The sequence below is a fragment of the Oryzias melastigma genome, linkage group LG7, assembly GCF_002922805.2.
Source record: "Oryzias melastigma strain HK-1 linkage group LG7, ASM292280v2, whole genome shotgun sequence".
Taxonomy (NCBI): domain Eukaryota; kingdom Metazoa; phylum Chordata; class Actinopteri; order Beloniformes; family Adrianichthyidae; genus Oryzias; species Oryzias melastigma.
The window spans coordinates 6,272,362-6,298,578 of record NC_050518.1 but is presented as its reverse complement, the minus strand read 5'-3'; the positions used below and the strand labels follow the sequence as shown (position 1 = coordinate 6,298,578).

Below are 26,217 nucleotides of genomic sequence, written 5' to 3'. Positions count from 1 at the left end.
ATTCATTCAATGCAAGCTAACATTTGTGAATACAAATTGAAATAGTTTAAAACCAAGCAGAGCTTTTCTTTTTTTTTTCCTTTTAAGAATTTGAACATTTTTATGAGTTTTATGGGTCCTCCAGCTGTCAACTTTCACTCCAAAGACATGCACATAAATCTGACACGAGAATTCCTACCTGTTTACAAGCATTGTTTTCCCCCTTTGCAATCCTTGAAGGCAACCTTTTCAGGATTTACAAACCTGATGACAGCTGGGTTGAGCCCAGCACCTCTATAAATATGAACACAATGACTCAAACATTGTTAGTGGATGGATTCAATTTATGAATATTATTAAAATCTGATGCTCATTCAAAAATTTAGGTTATTGAGAATGGGGTACTCAACAGAATGAGAAAGTAAAGTGACTTTTATTTTTCACTGAGGTTTACAGTGCATGTGTAGAGGGAACTGCAGCTGATCAGTTGAGTCTTTACATGACCATATACTGCCCTCTAGTGTTTGAAACATTTCATACACTCAATTAAAATGCCCTTTAATTTTTATTTCTTAAATTAAATTTTAAGCCGGAGTTTACACATTCTACAAAAAAAGCAAGTTCTACAAATACTTGGTGGTGTAATAATGAAATAATACATAAATGAAGAACAAAAACAGGCCAATAAAACCTTACTCATAAATTTCACTTGATTCATTTTCCACTCTCTCAACTCAACTCTGTACAGCACTGAATTTCCTATAATCTCTCTTTAAACATCCTTACAATCCTTATTTACCAATGTGTGAAGCCAGACATTCCCCATCTTGCCTTTGGTCATTTAAAATTTAGTGCTTTCAGGAGTAAAAAAAAAAGTTTCCTGACTTTTACTTAGATGGTTTTAAACCATTACATTTAATTTAAGTCATTCTGTGACCAAAACTAGTGCAAACAATTCCTTTTTTTCCCAGAAGTTGTGTAAAAGTGTATATCAAAGCTTCTTGGGAAATGGATCATCGACAACATAGGCAGAGAAATACAGAATCTAACTTTGGGTGAGTTGTAGCTTCTTCTCACTGGTGGCAGCCTCCACTTTGACGTACTTGCGTAGATATCGGATGGCGGACAGAGCGCTTACATTTGCTAGCAGAACTGGGTGAAAAAAGAAATGAAAAGTGAGTCTTCACATTCCTTGCAAGACACAACCACTGAAAGTTTGGGTTAAAGATTTTAAGGCTATTTGTTGATGACATTTACATTCTCAATTTTTCTTATTTTCCCAATGTCAGATGCTTATGGGACGCTTGCATGAGAAGTTAATGTGTCAGTGGTTGCACTAAAATACAAGATTCAAAATGAGGAAAAATTCATACACGTAACATGAACACACTTACCAGCCTTCCATGCATCTCCAACTTGTGGATTTGCAGTTTTCAAGACCCATGAAGCAAAAGCAATGCAAACCAAACACATGTCTGAGTGCTTGAGGGGCAGCAGGGAGGCATCCAACCCTTTAACAGAATTACAATTTAAAGCACTGAGTTATTTTTTAAAAATCGATATACAACAACATCCACAACAGATTAACAGCATTCAACATGGTTTTTAAATAGTTCAACAACAGATGTTTTATTTCTCACAAGGTGACATTGTAAATTCTCACTAATAATGACTGTTTGTTAAAAACCGTATAAAAAAGTAATTAGTCTTTGTTTGAGTCACTGCAATAAAACCTTTTCATAATCAATCAAAATTGGTTTTGGAATGTAAAATACATAAATGAAAACACACATAACAGCTTTTATTAATAAAATAATTGTCACTCTTGTGACCTTAAAGATGGAGAAGATTAACCTGAGGTGAGAGCGCAAACAGAATGAGATCTGCTGAAGTAGAACTATCTAAAAGAAGGGTTTTTCTAAAACCTCTTGATGATTAAATCTAACTTTTCATTTTACAGCCAAGAGTGAATTAAAGGTTTCTTCCACCAGCTTAGAGGGAACACTCATTGAGCAAAGTCAAGTTATCACGTAGTACCATTCCTCCTGGCTGCCACGGCTCATGCTTAAGGTGTCATCTGTCAGCTGAGGAAAGAGAATCCTGATCAGGACTATGACGGTCAGTAAGCAAAGTGTCTGAGTTACAACATTCCACATGTGTGGGAAACAAAAAGCTTGGCTGAAAAGTTCAACTACAGTAGCAGGTTTGTCTGGACTTTCAGCCTGAGGATTCAGTCGACTAGTTCAAGGATCAAAGTATTCTTACTTTGGTTGATTGCTTGATTTCAAAGATGGAGCTATGGGAAGCAAGGAGTCAGCATGAAGCTTTGCCCCCAACTTGCCCTCTTAAATTTTGATTCAATATTAGTATCATTTTTAACAAAGATTATGTTACAGTGCGATGGGGAGCCATAAATCAAATCTTCAAGATTATTTGCCGCTAATCTTGTCAGTCAGGTGGCCTTAATTCAAGCAGGAATAAAATCACTACAAGCTTGTGAAACAGCTGGACAGTGGTAGCCAGATCGCCGTCCAGCAGCAGCTCTGATTGGATGATGTGTAAATATCTCTGGACGGTGGCCGTCCTTATCAAGTGCTACGCGGCCGCCAGCCGCCCGGTGGCAGTGACGTGCAGTTAGGGGAGGCAAATGAGGCTGTGCCTTACCAGCAAAATATAGCAACACATTAAATAAATTAGTGCCAGTTTTTGATTCATTTCGTTTTTTTATGCACCAAAAATGTATTATGAAATACATTTGGTGAGGCAGACATTCACCCTGAGCCACCGCAGTGTGAATGTCTCAAGGCAGAGGGCGCTGGTGAGCCCAGAGAATGTGACACCGCGGCTAAACAATAATAGAGTTAGTGGTAGCAACTCAAGTGCGGCCGTCCAGATATTCTTTAATATTGCTTAGCATAATTTTCTAAATGGAAGATTTCATTTCTAAACTCGGAAATTTATGGAGACACGTCACTGGCAACAGAGACCTTTCAAAACTGAAGAAAGAAAAGGAAGATTTCTACAAACAGGTCATTCGTGTTTCTTTAGAAGGAGCAACATACAGACTTCTTACAAGTAAAAGTAAGTCAATAATAACAATTTTGGTGATTTTTCCCCCTATGCTACTGTTTGTAAACAAAAAAAAGTTGAAATGAACTTTTAAACAACACACTAACTGTTGTCAATCAAATCGTGAATAATCTGCTCTGTAGGGTTCACGTTTGTAAATCTGCGTGATGATGCCAATGCCTGACCATCCAGGAGTGCAGTATATAAAAAGCAAACCATTATCCACCATTGATCATTCACAACTCAGATTTTGAGCACATAATATAATCTTGTCAATTCACAAATTTTCAGATAACATCCCTTCCAAGAATCCAAAATGTTCTGTCTTCCTTGTATTCTTCTCAGTATCGACTACAATTCGTCAACACGCAGGTCTCTGAGTTGCTGTGGTGCTATCAACGCCATGATGAGCTTTGTGCATCATCAATGCCGTCTCCACATTTGGACCCACAATGTGGGTTACATCTGGCCATCACCGTGCCCCAGGTCCATGACAACGGCCCTTGGTGAGTACCCACACTTCTACCATACGATTTCTAAGAATCGGATGGTGTCAGTGGGAAGGCAGCATGGGGCAATGGAGTGGCAGTCTGAAATCGGTCGATCATAACATGATGCCTTTCGGCCCAGGTCTCCCTTGAAAAAGAGGTTTCATCTCAATGGGATTTCCTGGTAGATAGATAGATAGACAGCTTTATTAATCCTATTGGGATGTGCCCGCAGGGAAATTAAGGTAAAATAACGGTAAAATAAAAAAAGAAAAGTTGGGGGACCATGGAGCCCCTCCTATCAGTCAATTATCACAATGCTGCCTCCCTGCCACCTGCCTGTCACTGGACCTCAAAATGTGCCACTGACCAATGTAAAAAAAAAAAAATCGTCCAGTTGTCGTTTCACTATATATTTTTTTCTTAAAACCTCCACAACCACCGCGCAGCAAGTCAAAGTGCGACCTCCACCTCCCGAATACAATTGCCGACACATGGTCACCTGCCAATTTTAATGAAAAACTTGCACTGAAATGGCTGCTGTTCTCATTAGCCACCCTTCCAGTCTTCCGCCGCCCTCCCATCTAAAATTTTCTACAGCTTGATTTAGACGATGAATAACTGTTGGTTTGCCTTAAATTGTTCCAGGAAATTAGAATTAAACACCTCACATTTTTCTGCCACATATGTCATACACTACAAATGAGGAACTTCTGCTGTTTGAAAGAAACTTACTTGGATTCACAACAGTCATTTGGAAGTCTTCGTAACTTAATGGCAGTTGCTCTGGTTGTCTTGTGATTGTGTTGTACAGTTCATAAAGTCGAGGATCGGAACTCCTCAGATCAGGATTTTCCTTTGGAACGATGGGAGGAGCCTCCCTCATAGTGGAAGTATCACTGTGCTTTACAGGTTCAAGAGACATAGCGTAGGACTCTTGTTTCTGACTCTGTGATGCTTTAAAATTAACATTCCTGAAGGAAAGTGACCTCAGAGAGAAAAAATTCTGATTGAGGTCATTTTCTGTAAAGAAGTCATCGTATGGGTCTGTGGAAACCGGGGTTAAGCTGGGTCTTTGGCTGTACCTGCTCACCACCTTCACGGGACCAAAGTAATCTTCTTCATCCGACTCCACTGAAGAGTCGTCAGATGAGGAGGATGCGTAGAAATACTCGTAGGCCTCAGGAAAGTTTAGGCTTCTAGAAGATGAGCGAGAGTAGGAGAAGATGGTGACTGGCTTGTCTTTGGCCTTTTCTTCCGCAGTTGTGAGAGGATAGAAGAAGCTTTCTGTGTCAAACTCTGAGAAAAAATGATCATACGTCTCAGGTACAGAGTTTCCATCATAGGAGAAAGTGGACCCTCCATCTGCAGCAGACTGACTGGGAGTTGAGGGCTTCTCTCCAAATAGATAGTGGAAAATATCTGGGAGAGAAATGCTATAGCTTTCTGAAAAAGGTCTGGTGTTCACATTTTTCTTTAGTGGAGAATCCACGCTGTAGTTCTCAATGCTTTCTTCAAAGGGCTCTAAAATGTCACCCTTATGTGAGAAGCTGCATGTCTCAGATTCCAGAGCTTGTAAATTGTGCACAGTGATTGTTTTGGAGATCTTTTTGAGAGACTTGAGGGGCATTTCAGTAAGAAGTGGTTCAGATGTGTCTGTCACAAGCTCCAACATGGTCTTTGGGTAGATACTGGTATCTTGCATCACAGGTTCACTCTCCCATGTAACGCCTCTTGGAGAATAAGAGTCCATAGAAGAGGAATTCTCAGTCTCCTGTTTTAATTCATCCATATTAGTAAAAATGCTTGTATCAATCTCCTCTTTTTCCTGCACTGGAGGAAGAAAGGTGGCGGGAGCACTTCTTCCGATCTTCCGTAAACCCAGTATGTCATTTATTGTCAGTTTTTCCATCTCACTCCAAAAGGAAGACATAGCAAACACTGAACTCTCTTTGCTTTCAGTTTCTCCTGCAGGTTTAGATGCAGGTACAGCATCTTCTGTTTTAGCCGTGGAATTACAAACTGGGTGTTTTGTAGGTTCACAAGTCATATCAATTTCTTTGCATTCTGACAAGATTTGCAGCTTTTTCTCCACTTGATCTCCAGACTGGTTTCCAGTCGACATTTCTGTCAAGTTGTCATTTGTAAAAGAGCCAACACTTTCAGTATCCAGACTACAACAGGATGACACATTTGAGATGTCCGAGGAATTCATTGGTAGATCTTTCATTAAGGGCAAATTGGTTTCTTTTAGGTTGTTGATTCTTAAACCTGACGTGTTTGGACCTTCCGACAAAATCTGTTCAGATTTTGTGCCATTTCCTGCTAAAATATTAGATGTTTTAGCTTCCAGTGCAGAATCTGAAGTGGATGAACTTTTGAAAAGGCAGTTTAGGTGAGGTGACAGGTCGGTATAATGTGGGGTTAAATTGGGAGACATCCCTTCACTGGAAGTCTTAACTTTGAGTGGGCAGGTCTTTGTCTCCAGGGGGGAAGATTCTTCACAGTTAATGTCAGTGAACGCAGACGGAGAAAACGGAGGATTTTCCAGTGTGGTGCTGTTGTATCGATGTGAGTCATTTTCCAGTCGTTGTTGGGGCTCACTCTGACGCAGCATTTTTTCATCACTGCCAAAATTTCCAGTCTCTTCAGCCAAGAGCGTCTTAGCAGCAGATAGTTTATACTTTTGGCCGACTTCCACTGCAGTGACACATGACTTTGCGGCAGATAAAGGGATGACTGTTTCAACCTCTGCTGGTGTAAAACACTTTGTGCTTCCTTGATTTTCCAACCTGGAGGTTTTTCTTTTATCAGACAGGTGGAGGGGGCTTGTTTTCATATCCTGCTTATGATGTTGTGAATAATCAGTCACACCTGGAACAGCATTTTGAAGCCAGGAGTGTCCATTCAGCCCAGGTGATTCCTCTGGCTCCTGGCTTGCTGTGGATGTAACACTTCCATTACTATGATGCAGGGGAGTAAGTGGCCAACAGTAAGTTGAATTGTTTTCATCTAAGCTTGTTGCTGTACTTGTTTTCTGTTTCCTCTGCAACTGTTGGTATAATCCATCTCTAGGAGGTTCAGAGTGGTAGAGCTCCGTCTTTGCCTCCTTCGACGACACATCCTCTGAACATGGAGAAATCATATAAGACGGTGTAATTTGTGGATCTTTAAAGGATTTTCCCAACAAGCCTGTTTCTTCCCTTGTTATATAAGTTTCACTTTCTGAGTCACTGACGGCCTGCCTCTCACACATCTTCCCACCATCACCTCCCTCCATACTGAGCCGCTTCTTTTTTCTCCTCTTTCTCTTGATTGATGCAGAGGGAGAGGATTCCTGGTTGGGGGTTTGATCCCCTTTCATGCTACATTTTTTACGGAGAACAACCTGACTCGTCAGCAAACCTTCCAGAGTTGCATCATTGAGATTTGTGTCCGCTTCCATAGCATTGGACAGAGTGGTTTCTGTTGAGACCTGAGGCTGATTCCAGTGAGTGACCTCGTTTACTCTGGTTTCTGTGCTGACTTCCTCTCTAATGAATAACAGGGTTTTGGTTGATCTGCAGGTCTTGAATTCTAAGTTGCTGCAGGCTTCTGGTTCAGAAGAAATGTCAGATTCAGATTCAAGTTTTTTTATAGTGCTCATGCCCCCGATGGCGTTGACAGGTTTACTGGTCTCTTTGCCAACAGCTGTTTCACCCCTGTCAGGAAGAGTGTTTAACTCTAGGAAGTTTTTTGGCAAAGTGGTCCCCCTGGCTTGTTGCCCATCATCACTCCGCTCCTCCTTTTGTGTTGCCTCCCTGTTGTTTTCAAGTCTTGCTTGGCTTGGCCCAGGCTCCGTAAGACCTTTCAGCCTTTCAAAGAAAATATTGACAGACTGCAGATGTGTATCCTCTTCACTGTCTGAGAGGACGCTCTGAACCCCAAGCATGCCATGTTTACAGAGGCTGCTTTCCACAGGAGAGCCCACGCTGAATGGTGGCCCACCATTAGGGGGGACACTGGTAGAGTCGCCTGGTGCTGAGTTGACCCTTTGGACTTTTTTGGCAAGAATGGACCCTCTATCATCAAGATCGCTCATTCCTGAGTCATCCACACCTGCTAAAGAAGGAGGGAGCAGATTACACTCCTCACACTCTGCAAAGAAACGCTCCCAATCACGGTCACAGATCTCCACGCTGTATTCAAACTCTTCCATTCGGTTTGGGATGACGACTACCTGGGAAATAAAACAAAGAGTTGTAACCCAAAGGATGTCATTTTCTTGTTGTTCCAGTATGTTGCAACGACTAATTCTCAAAATCAAACATTTATGATGCTGTAAATACTCAGTTATGTCAACCATAAATAAACTTGACAGATTTTAAGGCAGGATGTTAGGATTTAAAAATAATAATTAGTGTTACAAAGCATCACTTTTTCCACTAATTCAAGTGAAATGTTTTATTCTATTATGCAAATTAACAGAAAGTAAAAATAAAACTTTGAAATATTTTGAAGAACTGCAGTAAGTCTAGCCTTGTTCGAGTCATGTTCTTCCTTCACATGCAAAATATTTTCCTACCTGTCTTGGTTCTGCTGGACTCCAGATCCACGTGAGGTAAAGCTTGAGGAAGTCTCAGCAGCACCAGCAACCTCCCCACTCTGGTGGACTGTCTTGTGCATGATCATGCAGCACAGCAAGCCCCATGATTTGTTAAATATAGAGCGGCGCTTCAGATCACGTAATACACGCAGTGTTCTCGCAGCAGCCATCTCCAACAGAGGTGTAATGTTTCTAAACTTTAAATAGACCCCGTCTAGCAAGCTGCTTTTCTACTTACACAGACGTTTCATACTTTTATTATCCGGCTTAAGGACATTAAGTTCGAACAGTTGATACGACCAAATGTTATTTATATATTCAAATGAATTAATGAATGCCTCCTTTGTGTTGGAATTTGTCAGGATAGTGATATAAAACCTGCAGCAGCTCCTGTAGTTACAGTGCCGACAGTGGATACAACTGTGGCACCTCTTAAATATGGGTGTCATGTCAGACGGGCCTCAATCAGCTGATTTTGATGTGACATCACACGGGGAAAGAAGAGCCTCATCTTTCCAACCAAACATTTCCACACGCTGAGAAAGAGGGAAAGATCTGGAACGCTGTCACAGGAGACACAAAAATCTAACAGGACAGCTTCTCTTGAGAGAATAAAAACCTGCTTCCTCTGACCTAAAAGAACAAAAAAAATTGTTATTACTCTGACTAAGCACAGATTAAATCATCTGCAACATGAGGATTCTTTTTTATTCAGAGGGAAGTTTCAAGCCTGTTTGGACGTATCTCAAATGTAATTTGAGATTTCAGTCTGTGCTTAAGTTTCTGAAAATCGTCTGGGCTCTTCAAGGTATTCAAAATAAATCTATTATAACACAGATGTGTCTTTTTAACTCATTTTTATCCATTTGCTGTTCCTACTTTGTTGTACGCAGGGTCAATGGGGTCGCTTAGGTAGTACTTGGTGAAGGAGGGCACGCCATTCCTCAAGGGCCAATCTCCTGCTGATTTTCCAGAAACCTTGTCTTATCTGCTGTTAATTACATGGATCAGGCGTGTCAATATAGCCAATAAGGGGCTTCAATGCTAGGTTGGTTAGAAAACATATAGGATACTGGCTCTCAAGGCCTTGATTTGCACCGAATGCTGGTCCATTGCGAGGAAAAAAACACTCACAAATACACATTCACTCCTAAGAGACTATCTAAAGTCACCAAATAAACTGAGAGGCACATTTTTGGACTGTGGAATGAAGCTTGAGGGCCTGAAGAAGATCCATACATGCACGTGTGGGTGTGAGGTAACTGAAACCGAGTCTCCCCACCCCGCTGTCTCGTCTCAACTTCTTGTAGCAAAACCAAAATATACTATATGATAACTATTCATTCTACATATTCCTGTGTGAAGTAAAAAAATAATTGGAATTAAACTTAAACCCATTTCTGTTGCTGCAGAAAAAATGTACATGGGTTAAAATACCATGAGATAATAATTTTAAAAAATCATAAAAAGTTAAAATAAAAAATACTTATACAAATAAAAAAACAAACAAAACCAATACAAAGTTTTGACTGGTGACCATTCAACTATTTTAAGAATACACACAAACAATTTTAACAGTAATATTAATTGCAACATCAATTCTTTATGCTTAACTTGTGTTGTTTTTTTTATTGCATCGAGTTATCTATGAAATCTGTCTATGCCAGTTTTATGTAGCCTTTCATAAAAGCTTTAAAAGGGCCATGCCATGAAAAATCAGTGTAATATACTGTTCATTCCTCACTATAAAGAACCCCAAATCAGTATTTAGATCCATTCATGCATTTCTAAGTAATACTCTAAAAACCTGCGCTCTGAACTGCAGCCCCTCCCATACCCTCAAAAACGAGCGGGTCCTCACGTGCTGAGGTAACGAGAGACAGCCCATTTCAGGAAGAGTCTTCTCTGCCAGCACCGACCCCAGTCTAACACCAACACCCAATTTCTCCACAGAGCTAGCGGTAATCAACAAAAAAATGTTAATTTTAGATGAAAAATACCGTATATCTTCCAATTATATCCTGTCTTCAATAAATTTCAGCTCAAACAGGTGTTCGTTACTTTAGATGCAGGGCTCCTTTAACCCTCTACCTCATCCCAATTGGGCAGAGTTGTGCAGATGTCGGGTGTATTTGTGTTGAGAACCAGTGTAGCGATGGCCGAGAGGCAGGTGGAGCTTCAGGATTCGAGTCGTTTTACTTCTGGGTCGGAACTCATGAGAATAACTAATATTTTAAAAAATAATTTGTTTTTTAGTGTTCCAAAGAAAATATATGATCATATATTTGGATTCACTCTGAAAGGCTTAAGAAAACAATGGCAAACAAGTGCAATATAAATAAAAGGTCAAAAGGTCAAATTTTGAATTTGATGGCCTAAAAAAACGAACATCGGGTTTAACATGACAGTACCCAAATTTAACACAATATTTAAACCACACGTTTTTAGAGCTGCATGCATGGGTGTGTTTAAAGTGGCTGGGTTACCATACAGTAACAGATAAACATCTCGGTGAGCATCAGACAACACTTCGAGGTCTTTGTTGAAATGACGGCGCAGATGTCGATGCAGAACGCTTAAATCTGCCATTAGCAGGCAGGGACAGCTTAGCAGAGAACGGCCTGAGCTTTTGTTTACGATTCAGTCAAGACAAGGTGATTACAGAAGCATCTATTCAGTCAAGATGCTACTGACTCTGTAAGATCTTGAGATAACCAATCAGCTGCGATCTCATTAATAGCTGTTAAACTGTAATTAAGAGATCTGTTATGGGCCTCAAAAGCAAATAAATAGAGACATTGAAGATTCTGGTCCATTTGCATCAGGATTTTTCCTTCATAGTTCACACTGATTCATTAATGCAAGCCGTGTGTGCTCAAACAATTTGTATTAAACACACTGTATAATGAGCTGAGCCACAGTTCGAGCCGTGTGCCTGGAAGGGCTTCTCTCATCATCAGCTCAGATAAAGTGAGACAAGTCAGAGCTTGTTTGTGGCACCTGGGGCAGTGGGCCTTTTCATAGCCTGGGTGGGATTGTGTTTCCATCAACAGGATTAGGCTTTTATGAGCTGCTTGTTGGGTTAAGATGAAAATCTGTTGAAGATGATTCACAGCTGCTAATGCCACAGAATTTCACACTAATTGCTCACCACTTCAGAAAGGCAAATCGGTGTTAATTAGCTAAAGGTTAGTTTGGCAACATGGACAGAAAGGTTTTTCCGTCTACATTTCTACACTTTTTTCAACACACACACGTTCAAATCTGAAGAAAGGGTAAGATTGCTTAGCAGTATCCAGGACTTTTTTGTTAGGCTTCATTTGACTTATTATGTAATTGTTTTCAGGGTTTTTCATGGAATTAATATGTGAATAAGCATATCAGAGAAACGTACTCTACACAAATACTGCAATACCTGCTTCATTACACTTTAACTCAAAATAAGATGTCAACCATTTCAATGTAATAAAAAAAGTAGCAAGCTTATTGGTTTTTATATGGGTCTACCTCTCGGAAGGTCACAAGTTCAGTTCCCGCGTTGCCTGCCCACGTGTCAGAGACTTCTCTGGCGAGACACTGAACCCCACATTACTTCTGGTGGCATTTTGCATGGCAGCTGAGCTGCCATTAGTGCGCAAATGTGTGTGTGAATGGGCGAATGCGACATTGATCAAAATAGAAATTTTATAATAAATAAACACCATTTGGCATAGAAATTTGACCCCGTTTAAAGTTATGCTGCTTTGGAACCAAACTCAAAAAACCACACCACAGCTGAGGCATTTGCTTTACTTCTGGAGGCTATTGCATTTTTAATAACATGCAGCCCTATTTTTATTTTGAGTGAATAAATTAAATAAATTTACTCATAAATGCTAAAAACACAATCCTGGTATTTTTATGGTATAAAAGGTTAAATAATACTTAAAACACTTGAACAAACTATAAAATTATTTGGATGTGTAACCATTCAGAGATGCAGTACTCAACAGTCACCACTAGATGGAAATATTAGCTCAAAGATTAACAACTAAGTTTTTCACCAAATGAACAGTTCGGAAGAGGACAGCAATAGTGGTACAAATATGTATTTTCAGAAATATAAACTAATTAAACTAGCGGGTAAGGGAATGGTTTTGCTCAAAGCAGATGTGTGAAGTGTGATAGGCCCCAGTAACAGGACGGGCTCCTGAAACTGTTCTGTCTGTCATCAGTAGATTTGTCAACAATCTGAGTGCTGATCTTAGACAGTCAACTAAACAAGAAAATATTATTTTTGAGCAGTTTTGAGGCATTTAAGGAATATTGTGCTTCAGGTTTATAGGGGGAAACATGACACAAACATATCTATATGATGGTTATACTCCTTGGCAAATAGACTGTCTGTCTTACAAACATTGAGGTTCAGGTAGGAGACACCTGAAAAGGTGTTTGCTCTGAGCAAAACCTCCAGAGAGACACATCATTCCTTTACTGAAGACTCTTTGGGTTAATAAGTTTTCAGAAGACAAAGAACGGACTAGCACACCATCTCAAACCAAGCAACCATCTTTCTTCCTTTGACCTGAGTCACTGAGGTTATCAGTAGCAGCGGAACACAAGGAAGTGGTAAGACCAGTCTAGTCCAACACATCAGTCAAACCTCTGAGCCGCGGAAAAACTGTGATGTCTGTCCGAACACTCAAAACGCAAAACTTATATCAGGTTTTGATCTTTGCTTCTCTGAAGCCGAATCTTTGCTTTTATATTCAACATTATTTCATAATCAACATTCCATCTTGGCTCTTTCTAATTAGGAAACAATTCTATGCAATCTTTGCAAGAAATAGCACTTTACATGAACATTTTTGCAGCACATGGACACTTCACACTTTTTGTGACCTTTATGACCTTAAGTAGGCTTTTTCTACTAATTCACTTAACTTTTATCTTTATTAATTTTCATACTGTCAGACAATTTGAAAACCACATAGGTTTTAAACATAATTGTCTATAAATGTGTTCTAGTTTGAATATAATCTCTTGTAAAAGCATTCCCAGTGTTTTTATATTATGATTATGCCGTTTTAGCCAAAATACAAAATAAAAATCTGTTGTTTTCTAGTATCATCCGCTTACACACTCTTTTGCTATAGCCCCTAGCCCCTCAAAATTCCAACCCAAAATTACTGGAGCAACAAAAATGCTGAGCAATATTATAGCTGTCCAGCCACACAGTTTCGGCAGCTCAAACGAAGAAGGATGAACATGGATCGAGTCGTCTACACATGGATTCATGACAATAGAGTGGAGCAGGAAGCTTGTGGCTTGCCAACTGTAGTTTCTATGTCACACCTAGAAGCTTTTTCAAACTGCAGTTTTGATTTGAATAAAGAAATACTCATCCATGCAATTTAAGTTTGCTTTTCTTTATATTTGTTCTTCATCATCAAAAAAACGACACGAGTATGTTAAAACACCCAAAACTAAAATTTTTAACAAAGTAGGTCTTAAAACACATCATGATTTTTGTTGTTTTTTTACTAAGTAGCTAAACTACGCCAGTAGAAAATTAGTCAAAGTTGTCATGAACTTTAAGTGGGCAGTTCATGTTTGTAGCTCTACGAACAAACTAGTTTACACTGATTTTAGGAAAAATAAAGAAGAAACTGAAGGGAAAACACACAATTTTTTTACAGCTTCCCAAGTGTCTCACTCTAAGGGAAAACATAGCACCATTTTCAATTGTATATTTAAAAGAAATATGCCAAAAGACATGAAAGAAGTAGATTTTAAGACATGGTCAAGGAGCCATTTGACCAGTTAAACATTAAGAGTCATATCTTCAGACTGGAGCGTGGCATGTGACAGGGTGGCGCCGGTGTGTTTCCTAAACTCCTACTGACACGATGACCGACTGACTGCCTCCGTCTGTACAGAGCAGCACTTCTGAGATCCCTCCTCCTACACTGTGTTTATGGAACATGCTGTGTGGGACCAGCCAGACACGAGAAGGCGCGATGCTCAGCCGCATCTGCGTCTCCAATAAATCCAAGAAGTGTGGACGCTGCTGCACAGCTAGAAGACATTCGCTGACAATTAAAATTTTAAACTGGCAAAATATAAGTTGATTGTAGAAAGCAAATGAAATGTCAGTTGGCATAATAAGTGTCATTAAATGAGAGTTTGGCATTTTTTAATTTTTAAAATAAAATAGCTTTCATCACAAAAAAGACTTTGAAAAACAAAAACAGAAATAAGAGAAAAATATTGAACCAAAGTGAAATTATTTATTGTTGCTTTAATTTAATTTTGTCGTAATGTTGTTACATAAGTGTTGTTAAACATATTGACTGTAGGAGGAAAGCTTCCAGAAACAAGAAGAAACATCTGGCAGAACCAGACTGAACCATTAAAGAAGAGCATCGTTTTCACTTTGATTCAGGAATTCTTTCTCTGTTTTCTGATTCATAAAAATATATAGGTGTAATACACGGAAAAATTGCATAAATCTAAGCAATTTTTGTCATAGATCACACATGGACCTGACATTGAATTTATTGGGATGAAACTTTAAAAACCATGACGGTCTAAGCCTGAGAAAAACCCCTCTAGTTTGTACTGTGCCCGGGTTGGCCTCTGGTTGTGAGTCAACAGTGTGGGTGTAAACCTGCTCAGGGTATGAGCCATTCCCAGAGTCAACCTCAAACTCACACACATGCACACAGAAGGAAAAATTGCATTTTCTTTCTTTCATATTTTCTTCCTCAAAAGTCACTCTGGAACATTTTTGTGGTTTAACATTTTATTTGCTTTCAAGTTTAAAGCTTCTTTGCTTCCCATTTGCTGCTAGGTGTTAAATGTTTTGTGAACTGGAGGGCTAACTGTGACACTCTGTTCCTCAGTTTCTGGAACTTCAGCTGGTTGCTCATTGAGTTTTATGAACAGTCTTTTGACAAGTGGAAGCTAAATGGCAGAATGTGCCACCTGTTAACCCTGAAGAACAGAGGAGTGTGGGCCAGGTAGGAATGAAAGATGACTGAATGGAGAAGTTCAAGTCTTTTTTCCACTGAGTGGTCCAGACCGGACTGGTTTAGAATGGTCCAGGCAATTGAAGTGAGCGTTTCCATTGAGTGTTGGAGCATCAAGCCGCAGGCGGGGTCTAGACTGATGATGTGGCTGCGCGTCATAACGGTGCAACTACAGCTGATCTCGGTGTTCGGCTTGTCTCTGGTCACTAACCCTCGCAAATAAGGGGGAATACTGAATGCAAAGCATTTAATAGACTATGCAAAAAGATTGTGGCTGTGCGAAAAAGAATCCAACTGAAAGATGACAAAATTTTAGGTCTCATAATACCTTTCCACCAATCAATGGATTTCATCGACGGTAGCTCCACCTTAACTGGTCCAATCCATTTTTCTATGGACCTTCAACCAACGCTCAAAATATCGTCTGGTTTAGACTGCTCAGCAGAAATAAGACATTTGTGTTACAGTACAACAGCTTCCTGATACTTCTTAGCACTTGAGAAAATGAGCTGAATTCAGAAGCCAAATGGGGAGTTTTTTTTTTTTTTTTTTAATGTTCGTGTAGCTTCCTGACAGAAAAAGTCACAAGAAATCCTAATGTGTTCCCTGACCAAAACTCAAACAAAGAAGGTAGGGATTACCAGTTGCGTTAGATTACCTCTCAGTACTGAAATCCTTTGTGACAAAAGAATATTCTGCTCTGACTTCAACAACTGTTTATTTAAATGTCTTAGAGTGTTTAGTGAAACGTAATTCACAAACTGTAGAAAAGGAAGCATGGGAAAAAATGTGATGTCAGTGAATACATTTGATATTTTCATTGTTCCTTCAGTTAAAAACGAGATCATTTGAACAGGGTCAGCTGATTGGTTTTAATAATCTTTATTAATTTGACAACCATTAGTCAAAAATCTTTATTTGAAACACTTTTAAAACCATAGACTATGAGAACAAATAAGTTAAAGTAGAGCAGTGACATCAAGATTAACAGCAGTGAAACTCTTAGTTTTTGGACCTTCATACAACTGTTTTCTTTGTTAAAAACAACCAATGCTTTGATGTTTTTTAGCATCTCATGTTGACTTGTTTATAAGATCTTATTTGTGGCGTGGAATTGTGATATAATCTCCTAAAGCTCTTTGTTTTGAAATGTACTTTCTGTTATTAATCAGTTTGTCTAAAAGGAATAAAAAGGTTGAGGTTTCAAGAGTATGAAGAAAACGGCTCCTCTCTTTCAATTTGCTCTCGTACCGCTTGGCATGCTGGGAAAAAGCACTGCCTGGGAACATGCCGGCTTTTCTTGAGAACCTCCAAACATTTGGTGCTTCCCATCCTGTCCTCCCTCAGCGTTCCCGCTGGGTTGTAATATAACCTTGGGGAGGGGGGCATCAGGCCCGAGGGGGGGTTAGTGCTGTCAGTGGGTACATTATAGTGGAAGCTGCCACACAATATTAGTAAAATACTAGCCGTCTCTGTGAGGTTGCTGAGGTGAACTACTTGCTTGTGGCAGGTGGGGAGCCGGGCCGTGCTCGGTCTTTCACAGTAGGCTCCGCTTGATTAAAAGTGTTTCAGCACGGTAGTTACCGGTGCTACCCGCCTGCTTTTTCATGAAGAAACCAACAACCACATATATTAAAATGATCAGCTGGGGCTGGTGAATGTGTTCCCACATCAATCAAAACAGGAGGGGAGAGATGATGAAGAGGTCATTTTATGAAGTCCCCAGAACGAATCGGTCATCTTCCTGAGTTAAAAGATTATAGTCTGTGAATAATTGTTTTAAAGGACCACTCCTGTGAAAATATATATATTTTTTGGTGCTTTTAACATGTTCTTCTGGCATTTTTCTCATGATTGAGGACAAATATATAAAAAAATTAAGCTTAAAGCTGCATTTCGAAGTATTTCTTTAATCAAAGTGTTGTGACTCATGATGTAGAAAAAACGCTGGTTTCAATCTCCCTGCGCTGCTCCATTCTGATGTATGCACTTGTAGATGACTAGATCCATGTTTGTCTTTGTTTTCCATGACCCCACTGGTGTCAATACATCCTTTTCACGGGGATGTCAGACAAAATGGGGAGAAAATGCGAATAGTGACTTCCGGTGTTCGGGTTTAGAACACCAAACTGACAGCTGAACGGTGTTTAATACAATGTTACGTAAATAATAAAAGGAAACCTAACATTTTTTTTGCCTGCTTGTTTAAGATGTCAGTGAAGGTTCTCATCTTCATTTAAAAAAATGTAAAAAACTCTGACAGTTTTCTGTAGCAATTTATCAGCATCTGAAACTGTATGAATGCTCTTGTTCTGTGCTGTATGGTTATCAGTGTTAAAAGAAGCACCTTTTTTTCCTGCAGATTTCTTTCTGTCGGCTTCCAGTCAAGCATTGTAGGTAAAAATGCACACGTTTTTTTTTTCTAAAGGTGTGGAGGAAGATGCAAAGATAGAGGTCTTGGGCTTATGCAGAAAATTGGGACTTGTGAACAGTGTTAATTTGTTTTTATTCTTACTTTTCATCTCCAAGGCATCACTGTCAGTACTAGAGCTCTTTAGAAAGCTTTGCATTTAGAATGTTGAAACACAAACTTTGAATGAATAAAAAAGACCTTGTTAGCTTGACCTACTGTGGTTGAACAGCAGTATTCTCTCCACGCATAAACATTCTTTTTCACATTAACTTGAAAAGAACATCATGAAGTTGCTTCTCCTGCTGGTTTTTTAATTATTGGACCACGTAGCCTGAGAACAGCTTGACCCTTTAATGGATCGGGCATAACGCCCACAGCCATCTTGCTCCTTCTAGACATGCTAAATGATTGAGGAACATTTGATTTGTAAACCTACTTGGGACTTTCAGGAAATTGTTGTTAGGGGCGACCAAAGACAAGTTTTCTTTTGCCTTTTTCCATCACGGTGTTCTCTTCTTCCGACCAAACACATTTCACACTGACTTTGGTGGCTTCATCACTTTAGCCGCTGCTCGCTAAGTCAGTGTTGTCTGCATCTGCAGAGCAAAAAGATTTGACACTTCTCCACTAACATGAAACTCGAGTGGTTTCTGTTGACATTTACATGTCCTACTTTACAAAAACTACAAAATGATATTAAAAAATATATGTACAAATATGAATTACATCAAGTTTACTGCATAATATCTTAAGCTTTGTCGTATTTTTTTATTCTTTCATAAAATTAGCACACACACAACAACCCTACACAATATGTATGCATCCTCCCAAGCTACACAAATTACAGAACTACCCATAATGCAATAACACAAGCAAGGGTAAGCGTGATCAAAAAGGAGCAGACAAATAAATAAATATTATTGGAATTTCTTGAACAGGTTTGAAGTTCTTTAAGTGCAAAGTTCGAGTAAACCAAAAGTAACTTGAAAAGGATGGTGGCGCTTCAACAATTCTCACCTTAACTCCATTCTGATCACCTCACGCCAGAGTTCTGCTGTTTAGTTTTTCATGCTGTGAGCCACTTTACCGCAAAATGAATGTTCCCTGAAGATAGATGGGTAGATAAGACTGCCCCGAAGACCATCTGACCTGAAAAGTGACAAGTACCTAGACTCCATCCAGCTCTGCCCAGACCTGCACACTTTTTTATGTAGAAGTAGTGACAGTATCCTCCATTTACAGTCACTTAGACTACTGTCACATATCCCAAAATGCCTCCACGTGGTGAACTTAAGTTATTCAGGAAATTTGGCAGGTCGGGTGGCAGTCGGTTATTTTTATGCGCAGTGAAAGGTTTTAAGAAAGTGTTCAAATTTACTGCAACCGGACAATTTTTCTCTAAAAGCTGACATCGGTCTGTGATCACCCGGGCACACTTGAAGGTCGTGCAACGGCAGTCCACTGACAGCCAGGTGGCTGGAAGGCAGCACCACAATAATTAACTGATAGGAGGGTCTCCAAGCTCCAAAAAATCATCAGATGACTGTCTCATTTCAGACTGCCACCCCTCGTCCTCGTCCGCCGTCACACTGCCACTATCTAATTCTTAGAAATCGTACAGTAGCAGCGTGAACACTTGAGGAGGGCTGCTGACATGGGCCGAGGGCTCCAGCGATGACCAGAAATCAATTTGGCAATTCCAGCCACCATTTAATTGCAGGACCACTGTGGATCCTATTGTGGCTCCTATTGTGACCATCTATATTCATGACCACACCAACAATTTTCAAAACAAATCGGTCAGCGGCTTGAAATCTTGATGATTCTGCTGATACCTTCCCATTGCATTGTGCACGGATGCTTCAAGAAACAGAAGCCAAATTGCTAAATGCCATGTTTGAAAGTCTTTTGGGTCCTTTTAGCTTTGTGCATCAGGTTTTTAAACACTCAGGTCATAGTGCAGTCCCTCTTGCAAAAATAATCTATCAAAGATGGACAGTATGAGTCTTGAGCTGAATCCAAATTGCTTCCCTGCCCCTATGGCTTCTCTGTATCCATACATGTATTACTCCAAACGGAGAAATTTGAAATAAATAGTGTCTTCATATTCAGATGCTACTCCCACTCGATGACTTCATCAATCGTTGCTGGTTACGTTAGCGTGTAGCAACCCTCCTTAAAAAAACGTGTTGGGACACCAATACAGCTGTGAATGCCACTACCATTGGAGCAGTAAGGAGGAACTCTAGGGTTGGGAAGAAATTTGGATTTGGTCTTGGTTTACCCAGTAACAAGTGCTTGAACAGATGTTTTCAAAGCTTTGGCTGGCAGTGCCTCTCATCATATTCATTTAATGGAGTCAATGTAACAGTCATTCATTAATTCCGTACAGGGTCACCCGGTATTTTGTTCTTGTTGCTCAGAAAACTCGAAATAGAATCAGGAAGACAAAGTTTTTGCAGAAAGAACTTCTCACAGGAAGAGCATACAGAGAAAAGCTACAGAAATTCTGGCTGTCCTTAAAAGAAAAGATGAGTATGTGCTGTTACACTAAACCCAGTGAGTTACATCAACAGGTTGGGTCCTAATTAGATGAATGGGAAAATGAAGAGCAGTACATGACTGTCAGGAACTTCCTAAATTTGTTGCTGTTTGTTCTTGCTGCTGCAGCATTAAACACCGTGGTGTTGGGCTAAGCGAAAGAAGCAAGACTCAGATATAGATGACCACGCACTTAGATGCGTCCTGCTGGGTCTTGCTTTCAATCTGGAGCTATTTCAGAGGTTATTGATGTGTCTGCCAGCTGGGAGTTTTCTAAACAACTATCCTGCTGCAGGTTACAAGTCCGGCTTTCCGCTCATTAGGCTCTAATTGATTGTAATCTGGCCTTTGAGAAGTACTGACCTGCTATGGGGTTGCTCTGCACATGTGAGTGCCCCCACTGTCCCTTCTACTTGTGCACCTTACTCCTCAGCAGGGTCTGTAGTACGGACACAATTGGTCCTCTCAGATGGAATCATTAAAGTGGGCAGAAGCAGGAGCTCTTTCATACATCAGGCCTCTGTGGACCAGCTTGAGACCAGGGACAGTAGCCACTCTGCTTGCCCAGTGGGAGAGCCCCATTCTGGGAGAGCTATTGTTGGTCTCAGCCCTTGACTGGCTGCCTGTGGTTCTGGCTGCATTGGTTTGATTTGTATGCCAAGGTCCTGGACTAAAGAGAGTCATGCAGGGGAGCAGGGTCAATATTGGTTTTCAGAGCTGGAGGAAAAATGTCAAAATGTTAAATTCTATTGACTTCCCCCTACTGCTATTTGTTTCTGTAGCAAAAGGCCTAGTGAGCCATTAGTGTAAACAGGGCTTTGTCTTAAGGATCAGCTTCCAGCAGGAGGTTCACAGAACAAAACCCACAGACAGTGGGTCTTGTCTGGCTTAAAAGTGGCCGAGCTGTGGGGATGAAGAAAATTTTAACATGACAAACACAGAGGTAAAAAACAAACAACCACAATGTTCTGTCAAAAAGTATCAGCTTAATTTATGAATGATGTTAACAGAAAAAAGAAAGCCATTTTGAGATTTTTAATTTCATAAACTGTTATGCTTTCAAATATAAATAATATAAATACCTGTGAGGTTTAATGATACTATACCCTTAAACTTACTAAATGTGCACTTTTATTTAGACCAAATCTTTTTTCACTCAAGAAATATGGGACTTTTTCTTTTAACCATTGAAGCCTCATAAAATCTCATTATATACCCCCCCTCGTCCCCCTCGTCATCCTCTTTGCTTTCCCTGGTTCTTGTCTCTTCTTTTATGGCTTGACACCTTTCTTTAACGAGATGGGAAACTTGTGTGGTTCCAACAAGTCTCCTCCTTTGAAGCAAGACAGTGTCCATGTGAAAAACTCACTTGTACTTAAAAAAAAAAAAAAAGATTACATTTCAGGTTCAGCAACACAGTCCAAAAAATTCACAAACTCCCCTAGATAGTTCTTTGATCAAAAACTAATCTTGTTTTTCCCCACAAACCAAAGGTTGTTTTTAACAAAATAGATAACTTTTTCAGACAAGTATATAAAAAAATGTATTTTTTGTATTCTATGTAAATTTAAGAAGTAAGATGACAAGGCAAATTGTCTCCTGATTTTTTTTTTGCATGTTTTATCTTCATTTTTGGTCAGTAAATATAGTTGTGAAGATATATTCAAATGTCCTTTTTCTTTTCTGACAAGCAACAGACAAAACATACCATAGCGGAGAAGAATTACCTGGCAATTTTTCCTTCACATCAACCTCTGACGGTCTGAGAAAGATCTAATGCAATTGATAGATTTTGCATAATTGGAGGCCTCATGTTTAAGTATACTGGAAAAGAATAAATTGTCAATTTTGCAGACAAAGTCTAGGCAGACTGTTTCCCCAATGATCCATTTAGTCTTTGAACACAGAAAACCAAACATGTATTGCTCTTCACACAAAGCAGAATCCACTAGATATGAGCTAAACAACTATTGTTTTCGACTTTTTGGCTTCTCTCCATCAGGGGTTGCCACTGAAAATCAGCTTTCACTGATCCACAGATTTAGTTTGGCAGAGAGTTTTACGCCGGATGTCTTTCCTGACAAAACCCCGTATTTCATCCAGCACAGTATAGTTAGGCAGTAGTGTGGAGGGTCTTGGGTAGGGACTCACACTGACTGGAATAAGCTCTTTGCGGCCCCTGGGAAACGAACCGCTGGTTTCCCATGTGCCTGTCCTGCATCCACCAACCGAGCTATCCAGCCACTTAAACATGATCAGCTAAGAGGACAAAACTGTATCAGCCTATAGAATTCCAGCCTAGAATATTAGCCTCAAATGTATCTCATGTTGTGCCAAATAAACATGACATTAATTAACACTGTGGGTCCCGTCTGTGTATTTAGTAGTGTCAGTGCTAATGGGTGAAATCACACATTAAATCTGGTGACACCTTTCTTTCACTGAGAGCTGAAGGGACAACAAAAATAAACAGTGGGCTTATTTACACTAACACCTCTCTTTCGAGTGTGCCACAAAGTAATCAAGCAAGGTTTATGGCTTTTCAGTGTGTATTTGCTGGTGTGATACTATATGTTCAAAAACCACAGCAATGCATGCCATTCACAGATGTGGTTGAGGCTTACTTGTGTGGTGAGCACAATAAAACAAAGAAAGTGGAAAAAGCATGTCTTTCAACCAGGCCGGTATTCAGTTAATGGACACTGCATTGACCTTCAGTGGAAGTGATTTACCCGCTCTCCTGGTTCAGGAGCCAGAACAAGATCTAGCTGGATGGTCTAGTTGAGTCCGTGAGCTGTCACCAAATTAGCAAAACCACTGAGCATATACTAACATACAGGTGTGACAATTTTATGTGTATAGCGCTTTACAGTCATAGACCCATTCACACATTCACACACTGGTGGTGGCTCCGCTGTCGAACACTGGCACCAACCTTCCACCAGAGGCAATTTGGGGTTCAGTGTGTTGCCCAAGGACACTCCAACACATGGGCGGGCTAGGCAGGAATCAAACCTGCTATCAAGAGTTGATCGTTCTACCACAGTACTACAGTCGCCTTTGCATTCGGTCATGTAAAAACACCGTAAAAACCTAATCTTAGAAAAATAAAAAGACCTTTGTTTCGAGAAAAATTGCCTCATTTTCTGCCTTGCAAGAAAAATGATCTTATCAAAAATGTTTTTCAGAAGAAAAATTATACTACTTAAAGAAAAAAGTTTTAGTGAGTAGTTTTTTTTTGTGTAAAATCAGAATTCTTGGCAGATTCTTTAAACAATCTTATTTTTAAAAACCTTGTAATTTTTTAGACATTTTTTTGTCCTATTTGAAAGGCTGTTTTTGCAGTGTATTGTCTTATGGCCCTTCAGGCATACTGTACTTCTAATGATCATCTGATCAACCAACTGTGTTAATACTATTGTTCAAACATATCCATAGATGTGAATCTTGTTACGCAGACCAATAGAAATTTAATTTCGTCTTCATTTCTCTTACCCATAACATTTTATATAACTGTGTATTTTCAAGTTATGATCTGGATGGACCCTCAGTTTAAGATCATCAAACTGAAAACTGAAGGTTTAATCTGTTTTATTATTTCCAGAAAATAATAATAATTTAGCATTTGAGTAATGAAAGTAACTTGTTAGTTTTCTCTACCATTGAGCAGATTTTCACTCTCAAGCAGAATTTTCATTGAGACTGGAGGTTTAACATACAGAACTATGTGATCTGCTATTGTGGACACGCAGAAGTCAAATAGTTGTGAATAAAAGACACGTCTAGGTACAGCTGTCAAGGACCACATTTTTCCAACCTCCTTCAAGCCCTATTTGGTGAGAAAACAAGCAAACGCATTTCTGTGGCCTGAGGAGCAGCTGTAAACCAAAGACTGAAAGACGGAGAACAAAAGAGGGGAAGAAGCCTGCAGAAAGGTAAAGAAAGCAGTCTTAAAGTCGAAACAGAGGATAAGAGGATGAAAAGATGTCTACCCTCCTACTGCGGCCGACTGTAGAGTCAAAAGAAAAACGATAGACGTAACCTTTCCAAAACCATTTCCTTTCTGTGTCAAAGGAGTCAAAAGTCAACTAGCATTAGGATCAAGTAATGGCTCACTGTTTACCTTCCCCTCAACTGTTAGACAAAACCGTAGTCTAACACCACACAGAGAATTGAAGAGCTAACACCCCCTAACCCAGACCAAATGAACTATTTTCAATGGTTGATCCACATTGACATTTTTTATAAGTTTCTAAACAAGCTCACCGATTTCTTATAAAGGTTTAGTCTTTGCGAAATTTGATCGATCTATATAGATAATGAAACATTTGTTTCTTTAGTTAATTGAAAAAAAACTTCATTATTTTTTTCCTGGTAGGGTAACATTAGTTACACAACGACATGACATCATGTGAAAGCACCTGTTACAGTACACAAGGCGCTGTGCTTTTCTAGGAAACAGCTGTGTATCCATTGTTGTCTGGACTCTTGGTTTATGGACACAAAACTCTTAAAACAGCCAAGTCCCTGTGGGTGTTACCCTTCGGACGGCTGCAAAGTTTGAAGGACATTGATTGTCTTGTGCTTATCTAGAACTGAAGTTAATGATGCAGTTCCAGTGGGATCTATGTGAAATAATTCTTACCTCTACCAGAATCCATAATAATGGGTCCACAATTTATCAAAATAATGTTTAGGCCTTAAACCATAGGGATTTATTTAGTAGTTTTATATGTGCATGTACATTTATGAACTCAAAAAATATTCTGCAACTTTTTGTCCTAAAAAACAGCAAATATACATTTTTAGAGCTAATACATGTTTATTTTCTGTCACTTGAAAAATATATATTTAAGTTTTCATTGATATACCTTCTGTTCATGTAGTTTGTAGTTTAAAAAATACAAATTCACATTAAACAACACTTCATCACTGTTTTGATTTGATAGATCAAACACTTTGTGAGATTAAGATATTTCATATAAAGCCAAATAAAAGTGTAAAATGAAATAAAAACCTTAACAGAACTTTGAATGATCACCATTTTTTGAAGTCTTACAGTAGGAAATTTAAAACTGTGTCAAAATAAAGATGACATCATTTAAGATCAAAATCAAATGAAACTTTATTAATAATATAATTAGTTTTAAAGTCAAGCTTGGAGAGTGTCAGCCACTTCTAAAGTTCAAATCTTGACTGGATTTTTTTGGATGGAGATCCTATGTCAAGTTTTCTGACTTTCTTACATACTTTAAACTTCTTGTTACCTCTAATTTATCCTAAGAAGTGAGCCTGAGCGGGGATGGTTCTTAATGTGTTGTTGATTCTATTTTTCTCTGTTAAATGGGGAATCCTGGTCGTATTGCACCTTTTGTCTTTAGCAGCTGGAAAAGTTTCCAGTAACTCCCCCAACATAGAGCGGGACACAGCAGCTGTGAAGAAATGAATGGGTGGATGAAGTCTCACGGGCTAATGTGCTCACGACATTGTAGAGAGAGGGTGTGAAGCAGAAAATGTATAAATACTAGATTTAAATATTAACATCAACAATTCTGTAAGTTCATAATACAGAAGCTGTTTAACTATCAGAATGATCTTTTTTTTCTTAGTAGAAACCTTTATGTGATCATTTTTAGATGAACTGAAATGTTATGGGAACTTTTTCTTCTACTTCTGTATGAAAAAATACATAAAATGTTAAATAAATAACCAATTGATTACAGTTTTATAAGTGTCAAATTATCCTATACAGTTATCTTTTGACCAAATAATACTGGTGGATATCTAGGGAAAAGATATTGAGAAAGTGGACTCTTATAAATACCTGGGTGTTCACCTGAATGACAGACTGGACTGAATGACTCACAGACTTCCTGTACAAGAAGGACCAGAGTCCGCTCCACCTACTGAGAACACTGAGTTCCTGTGGAGTTTGCAGGGCTCTATTGAAGACTTTTTATGATTGTTCCTGTCCTCTTCGATGGAGTGTGCCGCTGGGGGGGTGGATGCAGCTACAGGAACAGGAAGAGTGGCGTGGTGCTCCACTCTGGGATGTCCCAAAGAGTCTGACTGTAGTGGGTGAGAGGAGGATGTTACATCCATCATGGACATCCTCTGCATGAGACCGTGGGT

General features: G+C 39.4%; 2 protein-coding genes across 8 annotated transcripts in view; one reads left to right on the top strand and one right to left on the bottom strand.

Moving 5' to 3' along the window:
• Window positions 1-63: 63 nt before the first annotated feature.
• Window positions 64-6,375, bottom strand: perm1 (PPARGC1 and ESRR induced regulator, muscle 1). The gene is made up of 3 exons (XM_024293620.2): window positions 4,272-6,375; window positions 1,374-1,490; window positions 64-1,131 (listed from the first exon to the last, which is right to left on the bottom strand). Exons 1-3 carry the CDS (start codon window positions 6,373-6,375, stop codon window positions 1,025-1,027), a joined length of 2,328 nt encoding a protein of 775 aa, XP_024149388.2. The 3' UTR covers window positions 64-1,024.
• Window positions 2,300-26,217, top strand: part of foxl2l (forkhead box L2-like) — a 113,423-nt gene continuing 89,505 nt past the window's right edge. Inside the window, exons 1-4 of one of the 7 annotated variants that reach the window (XR_004948170.1) lie at window positions 2,300-3,060; window positions 3,394-3,554; window positions 6,351-6,528; window positions 6,861-9,624. The gene's annotated coding sequence lies outside the window, so the exon portion shown is untranslated. Of the gene's footprint in view, window positions 3,061-3,393; window positions 3,555-6,350; window positions 9,625-26,217 lie in introns of those variants that run through there. The other 6 variants (XR_004948169.1, XR_004948167.1, XR_004948168.1 and 3 more) reach the window with 6 other exon arrangements.

What these genes read in the sequence shown, in the direction of transcription:
- perm1 (XM_024293620.2), bottom strand. Translation starts at nt 6,375, where the DNA reads ATGAAAACAAGCCCCCTCCACCTGTCTGATAAAAGAAAAACCTCCAGG. An exon ending in AATGACTGTTGTGAATCCAA is followed by an intron (nt 1,491 to 4,271) that starts GTAAGTTTCTTT and finishes ATTCTGTTAAAG; the next exon opens with GGTTGGATGCCTCCCTGCTG. An exon ending in TGGAGATGCATGGAAGGCTG is followed by an intron (nt 1,132 to 1,373) that starts GTAAGTGTGTTC and finishes TTTTTCACCCAG; the next exon opens with TTCTGCTAGCAAATGTAAGC.